General features: G+C 35.6%; 3 protein-coding genes across 4 annotated transcripts; 1 reads left to right on the forward strand and 2 right to left on the reverse strand.

The window, feature by feature from the left end:
- Positions 1-434: 434 nt before the first annotated feature.
- Positions 435-4651, reverse strand: LOC132149394 (uncharacterized). Its single transcript, XM_059558591.1, has 10 exons — positions 4287-4651; positions 4121-4199; positions 2873-2999; positions 2619-2779; positions 2363-2514; positions 2093-2249; positions 1905-1998; positions 1720-1786; positions 1540-1625; positions 435-1429 (listed from the first exon to the last, which is right to left on the reverse strand). The coding sequence occupies exons 2-10, from the start codon at positions 4182-4184 to the stop codon at positions 688-690; spliced, it is 1650 nt and encodes a 549-aa protein (XP_059414574.1). The 5' UTR covers positions 4185-4199; positions 4287-4651; the 3' UTR covers positions 435-687.
- A 3676-nt stretch (positions 4652-8327) lies between these two features.
- On the forward strand, positions 8328-12553 carry nsmce1 (NSE1 homolog, SMC5-SMC6 complex component). Of its 2 annotated transcripts, none has more exons than XM_059558593.1 (8): positions 8328-8434; positions 9203-9341; positions 9450-9571; positions 10205-10282; positions 10678-10824; positions 10950-11066; positions 11479-11605; positions 12177-12553. In XM_059558593.1, exons 2-8 carry the CDS (start codon positions 9224-9226, stop codon positions 12269-12271), a joined length of 804 nt encoding a protein of 267 aa, XP_059414576.1. In that variant the 5' UTR covers positions 8328-8434; positions 9203-9223; the 3' UTR covers positions 12272-12553. The 2 variants fall into 2 exon arrangements, with proteins under 2 accessions (XP_059414576.1, XP_059414577.1); XM_059558594.1 differs by lacking the exon at positions 8328-8434 and adding an exon at positions 8440-8564.
- A 112-nt stretch (positions 12554-12665) lies between these two features.
- kdm8 (lysine (K)-specific demethylase 8) lies at positions 12666-16688 on the reverse strand. The gene is made up of 7 exons (XM_059557336.1): positions 16000-16688; positions 15182-15354; positions 14973-15105; positions 14827-14874; positions 13691-13840; positions 13505-13597; positions 12666-13375 (listed from the first exon to the last, which is right to left on the reverse strand). The coding sequence occupies exons 1-7, from the start codon at positions 16477-16479 to the stop codon at positions 13211-13213; spliced, it is 1242 nt and encodes a 413-aa protein (XP_059413319.1). The 5' UTR covers positions 16480-16688; the 3' UTR covers positions 12666-13210.
- Between the last annotated feature and the right edge of the window lie 2111 nt (positions 16689-18799).

Raw genomic sequence — 18799 nt, forward strand, 5'->3', positions numbered from 1 at the left:
CATATTGTTGAAAGAGTGAATCCTGGATTTAGCTTTTAACAAAGTTTCTCATTAATGGTAATATTTTCAAAGAAAGTATCCATTGCAACTCTAGAGATCAATAGTTACAATATAAACATACCCATCATTTGTTTCCACAGCACACTTAAACAGAATAAGAGGTGTACTGTTATCATGACTTTAAAATTTGCCTTTGCAAATTTGACCTGGTGTCACTTATGGCGTCATGTGTAAACTAAAAGATCATAAGTATGAATAACAAGAATAACTAGTTACTGTATATGATCTCAACGGGCATTTAAAGGGATACTCCACCTAAAAAAGGAATATTCTCTGATCATTTACTAACATACACTTGCATTTTATGGACTCACTGAGATGGATTATTCTTCTAAAAATCTGTTTGTGTTCCACAGTAGAAAGAAAATCATCTGGAACAGCATGAGATCATTTTAATGGGTGGAGTATCCCTAAAAGGCATTGTTCAACATCGTATCGCACAAGTAGCAAGCAAAACCCAAATTCATGGCTTTGGCTTTACGCCTGAGCAAAAGATAAACAAAGTTCGCATAGTTCTTATTACTAGTCATATTTTCAGATTAAATATTCATTGTAAATGTAGACACTGCATGCAAAAAAGAATGAAATGTTCTGGGCATGTACTTATCTTTTGTTTTTACAGCCCAGTTAAACACACTGATATGAACTGTCTACTGGAATAACAGATGAGAAAGAAGAGGCCCAAGGACTTTGCTGCACAGATGTGGGATCTTGGCCAGTGCTGTGGGGGAATTTCAAAGCTCCACATGCATTAAGGGCTTGTTCAGTACTGATGCTTGTGCTCCACTGTCCTTCTGTGCTCTTTGTCAAGCCTTGAAAAGGCTCATATCCTTTATCACTTGGTGTGACAATGCCGCAATCCAGATTCAGAGGGGTTAAGGGTGGATTTGTGCTGGTGATGTGACTTTCCATGATGCATTTCTCATCAGCACCAACAGAATTCGGAAGTTTCACACAACTATCGGGATCATTTCCCTTTTCTAAAACACTGCTGACGCACTCATATGGGCTTGTATTGCCTGTATCCAAGGATAAAGAATCATCAGTGCCTGATACAAAATATGGCACATTGCTGAAAACCGATGAGCCAGAGCAATTGCCCGAGTCTCGGTTTGCACGGTTGTGTTCTCTTGAGGAACTCAAACAGTCAACACTCTTGTATGAGCTTCTCGTAATATCCGGATTGTTGGCAGGGAATGGTGATGGGTTTACTTTGGGGTTTAAATTAAACACCTCATCCAATGCCCGCTCAACTAGTGAATGAATGTTGATGTTGCTATCATGGCCAGCCTGGCCATAATCCACAGGTGCTGACTCAACACTGTGGGAACTTTTTTCATTGTTTGTATCTACTGATAATGCTGAGATCCTGTAGAGAGACAAACATGTTGTGTCATTATTAATCAGAATTCGAATGATGCCAGCCTGTCATGTGTTTCTGACGAAAAAATTAACAAACAGGCAAACATAAGGACATACAAATTCTTATTCCTCTGAAGGTCCAGTGTTGGAATCTCTTCTTGGATTGGAGAGGATTTCGTAGCAAATGGAGGCAACATATAAACCTTTTAAACATGAGGAAAAAAGGGGGTTTATTTTGATCCACATTATGATGAAATATTAGCATTATTGATGGTTATTGCAGGATCCCTCTCCCACCTTCTCATCTCCAAAATTGGCATCTATTTTTGGCTTGGAGATTTTGTTCCACCAATTCGTCTTCATTCTGTAATGAAAAAGTAAAGTGTGTCAGAACTGAATTTTAAAGGATGCATGAAGATAAGAGTATAAATGTCCAATGTTTTGTTATTGAATGATGGAAAAACACAAAACGGAGAACTCACCTCAAAATGCAGATGAAGATAACAATAATGATGATGATTAAACCAGCACAGAGAAGTGGAATCATCATTTTGGCTATTTCATTTGGGGATGAGGCTGTAAAACATTTATACAGTAGACTGATCAGGATTATTTAAGACTATTAACACACCTGTGATGATGAATTTGAGACAAATCTAGGTAGACTTACAGGTGGTGAACTCAACTGCTGCGCTCTGGTCACTAGATATACTATGATCATTATAGTCAGTGCTCATTGTTGCTGTCAGAACGTAGTTGGTATTTGGTTGGAGATTTTCGGCCACAATCTCGTGGCATCCCACAGTGTTCTGCACTGTCTTGAATATCTGTATGAACACACACACACAAACACACATATATATATACGCATTAATATGGTTCATATTATATATATATATATATATATATATATATATAAATAATATATCATGTTCCTTACATTTTTGTGTCCTCCTTTGATGCCATAGATCAGATTTATTTGTAAGCTTTCAACAAAATTTCTTCCTACCAAACCATATTGGTCATCCCAAGTTACATTAAAGTTTCCATTTTCAGTCTTTTGCACTGATAAGACTGGACTTTTAGGTTTGACTACAGAAAAAGGAAAATGCATGTAAATGTCAATCTAAACGTGCAAATTCTACTTTATCCATGAAATAATAAGGAAAAAACTTATAGACAACATTTATACTCACTGAAGTCTGAAGTCATGAATGTTTTGTTTAATAAAACATTTGATCCTTCCAGAAGTGTAGTATTGAAGTTCTCCGTTAGAACAAACTCATCCACTGTAATATTGCACTCACAATTGTCACTGTGATGACTTCTCTCAAAGATGCATGTATACTTTTCAAACCTACAATTTAAAAGATATTTGTGTCAACTGATTGCTAAATGAACAGCAATATATTAAGTTATAGAGGAACTACAGGCCTGTACAAACACTCACGTATTGGATACTTCATGAGTAATGTCAAGCTTGAGTCCAGAGCAGTTTTGGAGACGTTCAGAGTAGAGACTGCATTTCATTTCTGTCTCATAGTCATTAAAACACTTCAAGTCCTCCTTTGTGGGCTCTACAGGAATTTTACAGTTTAAAAAAAAAAATACATTTTTTTTCTAAGTATGTATGTTATCTTAAGTATGTTAATGTCAAAACTCAAAAGTTTATTTTTATAAGCTTTTTTCAACATTTCTAATTAAAACAATGGATTAAGAGTAATAAATTACCGATCAAATAAAATCAGTGTCAATAAAATTTGTACTACAGTGGTGGCACAGAATAATAGTTGGGGTCACTTAATTTACAGCGAAGTATTGTTTACTTGATTGCAGATGATTGCACGGATACTATTTAAACTGAACTGAGATGATGACATCACGGAATTCAACTATGGACTGTCTTTAACCGTGATGAACTGGGAAGTCGTGGCCTTGTGGTTAGAGAGTTTGACTCCTAACCCTAAGGTTGTGGATTCGAATCTCGGGCCGCAAAACCATGACTTAGGTGCCCTTGAGCAAGGCACTGAACCCCCAACTGCTCCCTGGGCGCCGCAGCATAAATGGCTGCCCACTGCTCTGGGTGTGTCTTCACAGTGTGACAGTGTGTGCACTTTGGATGGGTTAAATACAGAGCACGAAATCTAAGTATGGGTCACCATACTTGGCTGAATGTCACGTCACTTTTTTAACTGTAATTTTGCATTATTGACATACTGTTTTACTTTTATCTTTTTTGTTTAAAGCGCTAAATAAATAAAGGTGAATTGACTTACTCGAGCCACCTAGCCACCTCGCCACCAACCCCCCCCCCCCCAACCCCCTTAGTGCAAGCCACTGTATGAAAGTAAAAGTAAAAAAATATCGACAAAAATGGTGTGTCGTATAAATCAGCACGTTCTTTATTATAATTATTATTATTATCATAAAAAACACACATATCAGTTTTTCATCAAAATGTTTTAAATAAATAAATTAACGAACAAATTAATAAAAACTAGAAATGTAATGTCTGAGCCAATGGGGAAGTTTGTACCAACTTCCCGTACCTGTAGTACTTAAGCTACAAAAAAGAACAGTGCTAGCTCCATTTTACATTTAAGTGTGAAAGTGGCATCACCATATAAATATGGAGATTTTATATCTAAGTAACACGTTATAAATAGAGAGAGCGAGAAAAAATACAACAAACACTTACCGTAACACACTGCAATACAGATGAGTGTGAGGATGATCTGACACTTAAAAATTGTGGAAGACATCCTGTAGCCTACGTCCTAAAAACAAATATAATCTCATACATCTAAAACTGGTAAATAAAATGATTCCTCGCAAAATATAGCTGACATGTTACGTTTTCATACCTTTAGACTGTATTTTACAGCACGTTGCCTGTAAGAAACCGAGTTTACTAAACACTCTATAGGCTAGTTAAACACAATTACATATGGTTTAAGACACAAGCACATACAGCAAGTAGCCCAGCAAGTAGTTTAAGCCTACTTCATGTTCTTGTGAGCATATGCCTCCCTATTCGCAAAATGGAACTCGAGAAAAAGGGCGTTTCGAATTTTCCTGGAACACACGCAGTTCCGTCGCTCCACTGACTCCAGTCCTGCTCGAGCCTCTGCTGTTCCTGACAAATGCTATTGGACAGACGCGCGCTCACGCTGATCTCGAGCCTGCTCAAACACCACACCGGAATTCAGTGGAAAAACCTCAATTTCGACGTCAAAGCTAAAAAAAAGATAGAATATTCTTCGTTATAATGTGTTATTTATGAGACAGTCAAACGCAAAGGGGATCAATATATAAGGCTCGAAAAAGGAACTGCAAATTAGTTTCAGTTCCTCTGTAGCCTACTTATGTGTTGTACTTATTCCATGTCAGAATTAACAGTCTACCCCAATCTAAAATAATAAAAAATATATATATCAAAATGTTATATTCTATTATTTATTTGTACACATATTTTGTACACATTTTCAGTCTCTCTCACACACACACACACACACACACACACACACACACACACACACACACACACACACACACACACACACACACACACACACACACACGCACAGTTTCACAGTTTAGGTGTTAATTGGCATGACAGACATTTGATATTTGTACATTTGTATTGCCAGTGCAAAAGGAGTACAAAATAATATAAAGAAGAAAAAAACAGTAATTGAAGTATAGCTAGCCTATAACAATACTCCAGGTACACAGGTAGAAGAAAATAAGAGTAATACAACAATAAACAATAAGAAATACATTAAAGCTCAAAAGAGCATTATAATCATTCATCCAATTGAAAACATTTAGGGTATACATTTTTTTACTTGTGCCAATGAAAAATAAATAACTTGCCCATAGGGTTAGTTAAAAAAGAAAAAAAGAATCATAACCCTACATTTTTTATTTTTATTTGGATGAATGAAATTGTTTTTTCAGTGTATATATTTATACATTTATGATAAATGTTTTCCTGAATTTGTGAGTATTTTGTGCATGCGGTGAGAAAGTTCAATTCAATTCAAGTTTATTTGTATAGCGCTTTTTATGATACAAATTGCAAAGCAACTTTACAGAAAATTAAGTTTCTACAATATTAAGTAGTAGCTTATCAGTGGTGACAGTCAGTTTGTGTGCATAAGTCAACCAGATGATGAACACTAACAGCAATTATTATAAGATGCATTTATAGCAATATTTGTTAGTTCTGTATGTTGTTTCAGGGCTGGCATCATCTGAGGTCCTCTGAGGGGTCAGCATCATCTCTTCTTAGGTGTTCTGGATCCAGACTGGAGCTTGTGTAAATCCTGGTTACCACTGGATGTCAATCCTGGTGCAAAACAGAAAAAAAAACAATAGAGACATAATTAGCATAGCTGCTGTTCCAACCAAGTAAAATTAATTAGTTTAACCCAAGCTATAGTATATTAATGCGCTTTTGATCAGATACAACTGCAATTATGAGATGAATTATTCAAATGCTTGGCGAAAGAGATGTGTTTTTAATCTAGATTTAAACAGAGAGAGTGTGTCTGAACCCCGGACATTATCAGGAAGGCTATTCCAGAGTTTGGGAGCCAAATGTGAAAATGCTCTACCTCCTTTAGTGGACTTTGCTATCCTAGGAACTACCAAAAGTCCAGCGTTTTGTGACCTTAGGGAGCGTGATGGATTGTAGCATGGTAGAAGGCTAGCTAGGTATGCAGGAGCTAAACCATTTAGGGCCTTATGTAAGTAATGATAATTTGTAACTGATACAGAACTTTATAGGTAGCCAGTGCAGAGACTGTAAAATTGGGGTAATATGATCATATTTTCTTGACCTGGTAAGGACTCTAGCCGCTGCATTTTGGACTACCTGAGTAGCTCTGTCTTGATTTTGTCTGAATGCAGAGTGGACACAGCCTCTCTTCCTGTGGCAGCCATGTTTTCCTGTGTCTGCCCTTCTCTATTATGTGTCCACTGAGTCTACAAAGTGGTTGTCAGTTTTTTTATCTGTTACTTTATACAGATAGTCTGCCATAGTGTACGGTCTTTCTAGGGCCAAAACGTATTGTATTTTACTTTGTTGTTGTGTTTGAGATACCCAATGTTTAATGTAATTGTGTTTTATTTGTGCTGTAATTTGGTTGAATTTAATGTGTTTGGCAGGATTGTTCTGCTCCAGAGTGTCAGTAAATGTAAGTGGAACATCAGAACTGAAGCTCTGGACCAGTTGAGAGAGAGGATTGCTTCCATTGCTCAGCTCTTGGTATTGCACAGCTTTATGATGGTATGAGTCGGATCACTGAGCCCTTTTCTGTATTTTTATAATTAGTGGATGTTTGCCAGTTTTTGCCCTCATGCATTATTTGTTGTGTTCCGGTGGACGTGTAGAATACTTTTAGAGAATTTTGCATGTAGGATAATTCTCAATTGGATGATTGTCCCATTTGCTTAGTTCTTGATATAGATTTGTCAGTGGACTGGACTCCAAAACTCACTGCCATAGAGGGAAATCAGCTCGATGACAGATTCTAATATTTTCAGCCAAATTCTTACAGGAATCTGTATTGGGAATTGTCCTTTTATGGTATTTTAAAAGGCACTGTCTGTTTTATCTCTCAGTTCATTTACTGCAGAATTAAAGTTACCCGTGGATGCGATTTTCAAAACCAGGTATTTTAGTGTGATATGGGTGTTATGGTTAGTTCCTAATTTCTGAGTAGAGTAAGACCAGGAGCTTATCTATCTCTCTCTTAGTTGTATTTGCTGTGAATGCCTTACATATGGGTTTTGATATAATCACTTTTTACAAAGGTTCTCCCACTTTTTTCAAGTGCCAACCATGTAATGGTGACAGTACAAATAAGCTGATAAAAACATCACAATAATCCACAAGTAAATCACATACATTTATGCATTTAGCAGACACTTTTATCAACAGTGCATTCAGGCTAAACATTATTATTATTTTTTTTTTTTTACCAATATGTGTGTTTCCTGGAAATTGAACCCACAACCCTCACAGAAACTGACACATGACTCCAGTCTATCAATAAATATCTTGTGAAGTGAAAAGCTGTGTGTTTGTAAGAAACATGTATGAAAATGATAGGAAAACAAAGGCAAATCCTGGACATTTAGGCAATTGGGAAATCCCAGCCAGACATGTCTAGAAAGAAGAGGACATATGGTCACCCTGGTGAATGGTTCTTTAACACATTCACATAATTCACAGAGTTGCTGGAAATGTATAACTATAGTTAACTTTTAATATTATATATTGTTTAAATTTAACTTTAAATTAAAATTTAACTAAATTTAACTTTCAATATTGTCTTGGTAATACATAGGAACCAACAAAGGTTCTCTCACTTTTTTCAAGTGCCAACCATGTAATGGTGACAGTACAAATAAGCTGATAAAAACATCACAATAATCCACAAGTAAATCACATACATTTATGCATTTAGCAGACACTTTTATCAACAGTGCATTCAGGCTAAACATTATTATTTAATTTTTTTTTTGTTTTACCAATATGTGTGTTTCCTGGAAATTGAACCCACAACCCTCACAGAAACTGACACATGACTCCAGTCTATCAATAAATATCTTGTGAAGTGAAAAGCTGTGTGTTTGTAAGAAACAAATTCATACATAAATACATCCCAGACATTTTTTAACTTTAAACTGTTGTTTCCAGCTATATATGAGTTCTATATCTATAACTTTGCTTTCTCCAGTGATCACTGTGATGTTTTTATAAGCTCTTTAAACTCTAATCCTGATGGCACTCATTCAGGGTCAAATAAAGATGTTAGAGATGGGTTTTAAGCCGATTCTTACTCTCGCGGTGCTTTGTTGGCTAGTGATCATTCTGTGCAGCGCTGCTTCAAGTCGAACGCGCCTACTGCAGGAACCTCAACCTTCTGAATGGATCACGTGACCGGAAGTACAGTTTCTAGAGGGAACGCGCGAACGTTGCACGAATTGACATCTTAGCGGGGTAACGTTACACTAAAAACGGGTACGTGAGAAGCAGCACTTTTTAACAATATGCATTTAATACGCACCTGTTTCGGTAATACTAGGATGTCGGTCTTTGAATACTCCGACACACGCACGCTTAACTTTATGTAAGTTAGCATGTCGGTTTGAGAATGTTGTACAACTTAGCTCGTGGCTTGCGGTATGTCTGTAAATTTGTCCGGTAATACAACCGCAAGTCTGCATGTTCACGGAAAAATATTGTCTGGGTTTTACCTTTGTTTTCATGTTGACGTGATATCTATATTATATGTACGCGTATTTGCGTTGCTTTGATCGATCTCCGAAGATCCCGCCTACTCGCACGCCATGATTGGTCGATTATGTAGACTGCCTGCTCGCTATTGGTCGAACTGCTTTTCTGTCATTACCTTCAACATGTATGAAAATGATAGGAAAACAAAGGCAAATCCTGGACATTTAGGCAATTGGGAAATCCCAGCCAGACATGTCTAGAAAGAAGAGGACATATGGTCACCCTGGTGAATGGTTCTTTAACACATTCACATAATTCACAGAGTTGCTGGAAATGTATAACTATAGTTAACTTTTAATATTATATATTGTTTAAATTTAACTTTAAATTAAAATTTAACTAAATTTAACTTTCAATATTGTCTTGGTAATACATAGGAACCAACAAAGGTTCTCCTACAGTCATTTTCAGTCGTATCACTATTGACTCAGATTTACCTGCTCAGTATTGGTGAGTTGATGTCTTTTCCAGCTCAAGAGGACATTGAGCAGAATGTCCCCACCAATGGGAGACAGCCACAAGCGCTTCTTACAGACCATGATGAGCAATGGCATCATCAGTGCATCTCAGGCCGCAGCACTACACAAACACTGCTGTGAGACCCATGGAGGTAAAAAGCAAATCTATTCTTTCCTTAGATTTATTACCTCTATGTCTCAGACCTGGAAATTGTATATAGGTATCCTATTTGAATTAAGCATCTATCTTGCCTTTCTAGCACACTATGTGGCAGACCGATTAGATGATTTCATTAATATCATCAACGCTCATCTTCAGTCCTTGTTCATGCACATCAGGAAAGGCATGTCTGAAGAGGATGGACTCGAGTATTATGCCCTGGTTAGTTGAAATCTGCATGCACATCTAGGGAAAAATGTATTTTATTATTATTATTTTTTGCTGATGTCTGTTCAGTTTCTGTATTTGATATTTTGTATATTTTTTTGTTTTATATATGATTAATTTAAGAATAGTATTAGCATTGTATTACATTTATGAGCTTGATGTGATATATCTTTTCAGTTATTTTTATTACAATTTTCCAACAGTTTTATACAAATCACTTACATATATACAATTTGTATATGTATGAATGTAAACAGAAAACAAAACATAAAAAAAAAATCCTGCACACACTTGAAGTATTAAGTAAAATATATCAAATCGGGCAATAGGACGGTAATCCAAATTTACTTGTTATAATATTTAATAAAAGGTTGCCAAATTGAGTAAAATGTTTGTTCTTTCTTCCTTAAAGAATATTTAATTTTTTCTAATTGTAAATATTGCATTACGCATCTAAGAAGGTTTTGATGAGTAGGAGGAATTTAATTTTTCCAGTTTACTAAAATTAGACGTCTGGCTAGCAGCATCACAAAACACAATATATTAATTTGTGAGCTGTTCAAATGTATATCTATGTGATATTTTTTAAAGTCAAAACAGAAATAAATACTTATGTTTGTTTTTCAGGTAAACGTGACCGAGACAGACATAACAAGACTGGCATCTGATTATGCAGACAATGAATTGGAATTATTCAGAAAAACGGTACATGTTATCTCACACACACACGCACACACACACACACAGTGGCAAGAAAGAGTATGTAAACCCATTGGAAATAGTTGGTTTTCTGTATTAATTAGTCATCAGATGTTAGCAGATCTGCATCAAAGTCACATGTATAGACAAGAAAGGTGCTTACACTAACATCTCACACAAGCAATTATAATATTTCATGTCTTTGTTGAACACATCCCATTAAACATTCGAAGCCATGTGTGCTCACTTTGTTTTCGTTGCTTGGATGAGCCCATGTTTTTGTTTGGTGATGAGTTTTATGAGTCTCGTTTGTCCTGAGAATATGAGTTTAAAAAACTATTCCGATTTTCATTTCATGTTTTTTTTTTTTTCATAATATATGTTTTTGTCTCTGTATTTAGATGGATCTGATTATAGACTCTGAGAGCGGTTCTGCCTCCTCCACCGATATTTTAAATTGTGCCGACAGCCTCCAGACAAAGAAACTGAAGAAAAAAGAAACGGAGCATGTCTTAAACAAATTTGTCCAGGACAAATGGTTAAATGAGGTATTCATTTTAAAACTGCTCTTGTCCTATTGGACTGTATAATAGTAAATATCTCACCCGTCACTACCTCCAAAAGCAGTTCAATATTTTTATTTTTTATTTGTTGTTTTGTTTTGCTGCTTTAGAAGGATGGTGAATACACACTAAGTGTGCGCTGCATTGTGGAGATGGAACAGTATATGCGCACAATCTACCAAGACCTCATCAAAGTGTGTCATGTGTGCCACAACATTGCCCTGCAGGTAAAGACATGAACATGAGTAAAGGTTGTGAAGTTTATTACGAAAATCCAAGATTTAGATCTCCATCATTTAGTTTGAAATGCCCTCATGTTGTTTTCTGTTTAGCTTGTTTAATAATCGATTCATTTAATTTTTATCAGGCTGATGATGGGGCAACTTTTTAAACAGTGTTGAACAATGTTGCGGCCAGTGGGCAACTAGATGAGACACAGGGCCCACCACCGATCTAAAGTATCCAGATAGGAATTTGTTACCCATTCTCAGTGGGAAAGTGCACAAGCAACCTTGCTCAAAAAAGTTGCTCCATGTATCATCAGCCTCACTTATGTTACATGTACTGACATCTCTTTAGAATTGCCTTGGTTTTGGGGTTACCTGCTTGCATTTTCAAGAACTTTTCTTTTACTTTTAGTGCCAGATGTGTGAAAACCCAATATGTGGAATCAAGGTGCATCTCCCGTGCGTTGCTAGATATTTTAGAGCACGCAGTGACCCTCGTTGCCCGGAATGCGGTGATTTCTGGCCTCACGAGATTCCAGGTGATCTGTTTATTTTTATTTTTTTTTGCTTTTGAACTAACATAAATGTACAAAACACAAATCGTACATAACTTGGTGCACAAGACAAAAAATTACCATAGAATGGGATGATATAGGATATCAAAAGTGTTACAGTGTAAGACTTTACTTGAAAAGAGAATCCATGCGGTCTATTGAAATATTGATAATCTTGGCTAATATTGGAGTACTTACCCAGTAAACAAACATACTTCTGGGTTTTTTGGAAAATTTACTCCATGGATATCAGACTCCAAAGTATTTTTTTGTTGAACTTTTGACTGTGTGATTATACAGTTGATGAAGGAAGTTGAATTATTCTATATCTAGAGTTCAAGTACGATGTAGCACCATCCTTACACAGTTCACCCCATGTTTCCCCTTCAATGCTAATGTCCAAGTCATGGTCCCATCCCACTGTAGATTTATCTTATTCAGGCATTGGTTGGTTAACTGTTTTTTATAAACTTTGCTCCCACGAACAATTTGTTAGTTGTTTACTTTAAAGAGTTTTACATTCCAATGTTTTCATGCTTCTTTTTCTAATTTGCAGAAATACAGCAATCCCAGTCACAGAGTTCACAAAATCTGCCTTCATCATCCAAAGAGAACACTGCTCCCACACCATCACGCCGGTCAAGGTCATAATCTCCCTGCTGATATGTCGCTGCAGCTGGCCTTTTGACTATAAATGAGGATTTCTCAAGTGTCTAATAAAAGTTTTTTTACATGCATTTTCTATTTATAAAGAATTGTTATTGGATAGGGGTTTTATCAATTTGACATTATTTTTGTTGGAGTTCTGATCCAAGATTAAATAGCTTATACAAATAAAATGTATTTGCTCTTATATGGAAACGTTTGCTGTCTCTCTCGAATTTTAGCTTGTTGTACACAGTTGCTAAGAAAAAATAAAAATTGAGAAACAAACTGTTCAAATATCTCTTTTCATTTACATTTTCATTTAGCAGATGATTTTCTCCAAAGCAACTTACAAATGAGGACAATGGAAGCAATCAAAATCAACAAAAGAGCAAAGAATTTTTAAGGAAAATCTATTTAAAAAAGAAATAACATTATCATCAACTTTCAAAATGTTGCAACTAAATGTGGTTAACCATTTCATTTAGTTCCCTATATACTGTTCCTGTAGCTGAACTGGAGGTGAATGATACAAGCAAACCAAGACCATTACTGCAAATGGAAATTATACATGTACTGTTAAATATATAGCTTGAATATGAATGATGCATCAGCCAATGTCTAATTATTGGAAATAAACCAAAACATTTGCTCTAGTTGATATAGCAAAATGTACAATTATTAAAATTTATACTAAGGTAAGATGATCTCCTATAAGTGAATGAAGTATTTTATTCTATGACTTAAGAGTTATATGAATATGTAAATATTTAATGAAAAGCAAAGACGGAAATATTGAATGATAACTCCAGTTACAATAAATAATACATTTATTATATAACATTCAGCCTACAACTGATAACATATTTGGCATGTGTGCAAATAAAGACAATGTTATAAGACTTGACCGCACACACTGGGGCATGTCGTTTTATTCTCTACAAATTAGGACCACCAAAAACTGACAGAAAAGCTGAGCTCTAGAGAGCGCACATAATGCCAGTGCTGTAGAGGGATGAAGAGGACATCTCTGGGCTGGAGAACACACTCCTGATATGAGGCTTTAGAGAAGTCTGGGAACTTCTCCAGGTCTGCATTCTCCACTTCCACCTGGGGGTGGGAAAACAAACTCATTGTTTTTTTTTTTTTCTCCTTAAGATATAAAACAATTTTAGACTGATTATTTCAGAACACTTTAAGAACAAGAATCCTGCTGTCATAAATTAGGTCTTCTACTACCTGACTGGTGTTGTGCAGTAGCTGCGTCTGATGTGGATAGAGATTTTTTGTTTCATCTGGGCTGTAGAGTCGGATGTATTTCCTTCCAACCACCTGACATCCAAAACACAGCCAGAATGCAATGAACAGGAGGAAACAAAAGCCTTGCCTTTCAAATGCCAAATGAACCATTTGTCTCTTGTTTACCTGTGCCAAAAAATTCTGTTGAGGATCCTGATGGAGAGGAGACACAGTCCCTCCAGGCCCGAACCAGGCATTAATTGTAATGTCATCCTCATCTCCCTCTCCAAGACAACAATAGTCTGGGATGCGAATATCTTCTTTCAGCTCTGGAACCTTTCAGGATGAATATCAGCCAACGTTACTGTTACTGGTTTTGCATGATGCTACATCCATTAGTATAATACCAAGTCTAAGAAAACTGCCATAGTGCAAACAAAAAATTACAAAAACTTTGCACATTACTAGCAGTATTATGAGTAAATTAAAGAAATACTGCAACCAAAAATTTAAACTTGCTGAAGAATGACTCGCCCTCAGGCCATCTAAGATGTAGATAAGGTTGCTTCTTAATCGGAACAGATTTGTAGAAATTTAACAATGCATGACTTGCTCACAAATGGATCATCAGCAGTGAATGGGTGCCGTCAGAATGAGAGCCCCAGCTGCTAAAAACATCACAATAATCCACAAGTAATGTAAATAATCCAAACGTTTGTGTTTGTACTAAACAAATTCATCAATAAGATGTTTTTAACTATAAACTGATACTTCTGGCCAAAATCAATCCATAACATTGAGCAAATTGATAATACTGATTTCTTCAGTAAAAAAAATAAAAAGAATTCTTGTCTCAATCAGGTGAGAAATCCGCATGGACCGAGTACCATTTACAAGCGAAAAACAGTACAAAAAAAAGGAGGACAACAGGGGATGGACTTTTTCACTAGAGGAAGTGTTATTATGGATTAGCATTGTAATTATTATTAAACCATAACCACGGGAAAAATTTCTGGATATATAACAAACACATAATCTTTGACTTCACAAAATATTACTTGATGGTCTGGAGTTTTTATTGATTTTATATTATATACTTGTGGATTATTATGATGTTTTTATCAGCTGTTTGGACTCTCGTTCTGACGGCACCCATTCACTGCAGAGGATCCATTGATCAGAGAGTGATGAAATGCTAAATTTATATACATCTTCATTGGCCCGAAGGTGAGCAAATTTTCATTTTTGGGTGAACTATTCTTTTAAAGGTAAAGTATTCAGATTCTGGTCCTCTAGTAGCACCTTAAAGAAATGCAACTGACCTGTTCAAACAACTGATGCTGAGCCAGATATCCCACTCCATCCTCCGCCTATAAGAAAATCACCAAGAATAATTATAGACCGTTTGCAAAAAAACTAAAAACAAACACTGTATCTTACAATGAAATGCAACTGAAATGATTCTTACTGTTCCTATAATGTAGCGGTCTATGAAGTCATTCACTGTTATGAGCTTTTGTGACCACTCTTCATCAGTGTACTTGGATCCCACTTCAATAGGCACCGTCCGGCAGCCAGCGACAGTTCGTAAGTAGTCTATGCTTAGAAGGAGTATACAGCAGGGTTGTTTACAGATGTGTCAGAAGATGAAATCTAATAATACATTTTTATCAGTACCTCCATGGATGCTCTGCGAAGGCTGGCCAGTGGTCAGTTATTCCCTCTATAATCACAGGCTTCTGAGGATCCAGGAAATCTGATCTGAAGCGCTCCAGGGATGGACAATGAATCCTAGGCACTGCTTGTGCAGGGTTTATTACAGGCTCGGAGACACAGTCCAGTTTCATTTTCTGTTTTAGAAAAGCATTATAAGTGAATAATGTACAGCTGAATAAGTAAGGACATGACATTATTTAGTAAATCAACAATTGATATTAAACAATCAGAGGCCAAACCTTATCAATCAATCAATCTTACTGATCCCAACAAACACAAAAACTAGGTTTAATAATTTTAAATAATATTATTTAAATAATTTATATTTTTTATTAAAATGAATTATTAATCTTGTTTTATTAAAAAACAAAATCACACATAATTTGATCAAATGTTAGGTTTTCTTTTACAAAGCAAATTTGCAATAGCTGAAAATTATGTAACTGTAAACAAATTTACAAAATTGCACTAAAATTTAAAACATGTTAAAAGTATTAAAATTACAACAATAAATTCAAAGGTAAATAGAAATATATATAAAAAACTATACATACAATAAAATTTACAAAAACATACATGTCCTTAATTAAAACTTGAACTAAAAATTAACTGAAAACAAAAATAAAAGCTACTTACAAATATTTATAAATACTACAATAGCATCTAAATAACTCTATACACATTTTAATTAACTTCACAGCAGGTGAAAACCATGATATATCTGTACACAAGCTGTCACAAATCCTTCATGCTCTTGACTTCAGGAGGGATGACTTCACCTTTGAACAGGGTTCCTCACTCCTGTGAGCTTGGTTTGGACTCTTCATTTTCATTTTATTTCTTAAGACACCAACAAGCCTCTGCAGAATGTTGTCCATAATGACTGCCCCCATTAACAGACCCATGTCACATGTTTTAATGGCCTCTTGGATATAATGTTGAGATGGATTTCCATGACACAAACTTAAGACTTTGAATAAGCAGCCATAAGAGTAAACTCTCCTCCAGTCCTTGTCCACATCTCTCCATGTCCCAGTGTTGAGCTTCTCCCAGGAGTAATCGATGATGAGCTGAGCTCTTTCAGCAGAAGCTGGGCCATCTGCTTCACTGTACAGCTGATCTCTGGCCAGCTCCAGAACCTTCAACACACTCAATTCAATCTTTTCGCTGAAGTGAAGAGGGAATTCAGACGCTGTCGAGGGCAAAACAGCTCGAACATCAGTCCAGATTGGAGCCATGAGCGAAAGAGACTTTTGCATATCACTTGTAACGTGATTTCTGATGGATGATCTGCTCAATGTATTGAAATACCGAACTGGTAGATAGTACACGTCATAACTGTTATAATAAATAATATACACTGTTTTTAAAAACAAAGGTAAACAGCTAGCGTCAATTACGTAAGAAACGTGCAACTAATGTAAAAAGAAAAGTATTTAAGCGAAAGACAGTAGTGCCAGTATTTAATGTCCGGCTAGAAACACAGAAGATTTATAATGTTCCGCCCCGGAACGCATTTCATTGTTGTCAGTGTGATTTCATTGCGGTTCACACGATATGAAAGTATATGTTATATATAAGTCAATATGTCTTAACCAAACATTTGTTTGCAGAAATAGAAAGATCTGTTATATGTAGTACCTACTTCGATTTGATGTTAAAAGTTATTGTATGTTTTCTGAAAGTTAACTTCCATATTAAAGGGATCGTTCACCTTCAATTGGGGTTGTTGCTGGTCCCCTTTGACATCCGTAGTATGGAAAAAACAACACTTTGCAAGTCAATGTAGACCAGCAACTGAAGCTGAACTATCACTTTAAGGCTCAACCTGAAATATATCACTGTAAAACTCTGTAAAACACTGAAATCAAACTGAAGAAAAAGTGTTAGCCAATCAGAATAATAAAGGCCTAAGTGAAAAGATGTGTTTTGTAAGAAAATTCTCCAACTTCCTAAAAGCAACAGGAAAACAGAGGAAACAAGACCAAAAACCTATTGAGAGGTAAAAAAAAAACAAACAAACAAAAAAAAACTATGGTTTGACCAAAGAAAGACATAGAAAGACTGGCCTGTCTATTTTGATGGCAGAACTTCTATAATGCTCACGTCGCAGTAACCAGTAATTTCTATAATTAGTTGATTTAAATGGTAATTTTGTTAAGATAGAATATCTGTGTCTCTTCTGAAACATCAATGAATACACTGTTTCCATCATTGCCCCAAATTAGGAGGAAACCTGTGGCCTTTATTTCTTACTGCTCCAGTAGGCCTGCAGCTTCCAGACAGTAAATTGACAATTAATTTTTTGCATGATTATGAATGATGACTGACAGATGAATAGTAACTATATTGTCACTTTTATTACTGTGTCCTGGTTGTTTCAAGTGCATTCATGAAATGTATCCAATGCATGTAATTGTGACATCTTTTGAATATTTTCTGTAAGACCTATTGTTTATTTATCTGAGGCCTATTTTCCATATGTATCACAGACATGACCTTTTCTTAATGTATTATGTAAAAGATAAAAAGCTACTAAATAATTAATTCCTAGTTCCTAGCTTTCATGAGGAGCACTGTGAAGGGCTAAACAATGATCTGAAGCCATAAGCCTCAAAAAATATTGAAATTTCCCAAGAAAAAATAAATGTTGCAGCACAATATAATGAAAACAGTGATTATCTCTGTTCTGCTGATGTGTTCATAACCCTCTGCTGCTGAGTCAATAAACTCAGTTTACAAACTAGGCCACTTGATTGGACGCTGCACATGTAATACAGCTGTATCTTTTAGATCAGCATCACTGCAGAAGTGTTAAAGGATTTATGCAATATAGCAAATATTGACTGCTATATTGGGAAGGACACTCTCTGATGCGATAATCTGTTTTGTGTGTTACTTCAATCACAGCATTTGTTTGGTTTTTAATTTACCCTTGATTTCTCTCATGGCCATTGAGCAGACTGCTCTGTGGAAAAGAGCCAGCTGTTGAAGAATCAGATGTTTGCGCAGCTAGATGATCTGTGAAGGAGTGTGTTTGGGGGGTGGGGGCACAGTCAGGTTTATACATGAGATTTTAATGGTGGTGAACACTGCAGTTGTTAGTTTGTGTTTGTAATGTACTATGCACTGAATAAAAATGCTGAGGAACTCTCAACATATTGCATATATTTTACGAGCAGCATGTTATCATGTTCCTTACAAAACTGTTTTAGTGAAGGCCATTTCTGACCATTTTGGCATGCCTATATCGAGTTGTTTAATTTACTTAACATTCTAAATAAAATGAATAAAACAAAAATGCTACATGTTAATGCCTTTTGTTGGACAACTATGAATTTAGTAAAGCTTGCCATAGAATTCCATGGATGAAACAAAAACTTAATGACATTCCCAGTATGCTATTTACAGTTACGTTACAATTTTGGGATATAATACATCTTGAAAGCAAGTAATGCATTTATATAATATAATTACAAGTATATAATACAAGTATAATAATATAATTATTACAAATATTTAATATGAGAAATGTAAGAATTTTTTTGATTTTATGTGACTATAACACTTTACATTTAA

This window comes from Carassius carassius, chromosome 9, assembly GCF_963082965.1.
Source record: "Carassius carassius chromosome 9, fCarCar2.1, whole genome shotgun sequence".
Taxonomy (NCBI): domain Eukaryota; kingdom Metazoa; phylum Chordata; class Actinopteri; order Cypriniformes; family Cyprinidae; genus Carassius; species Carassius carassius.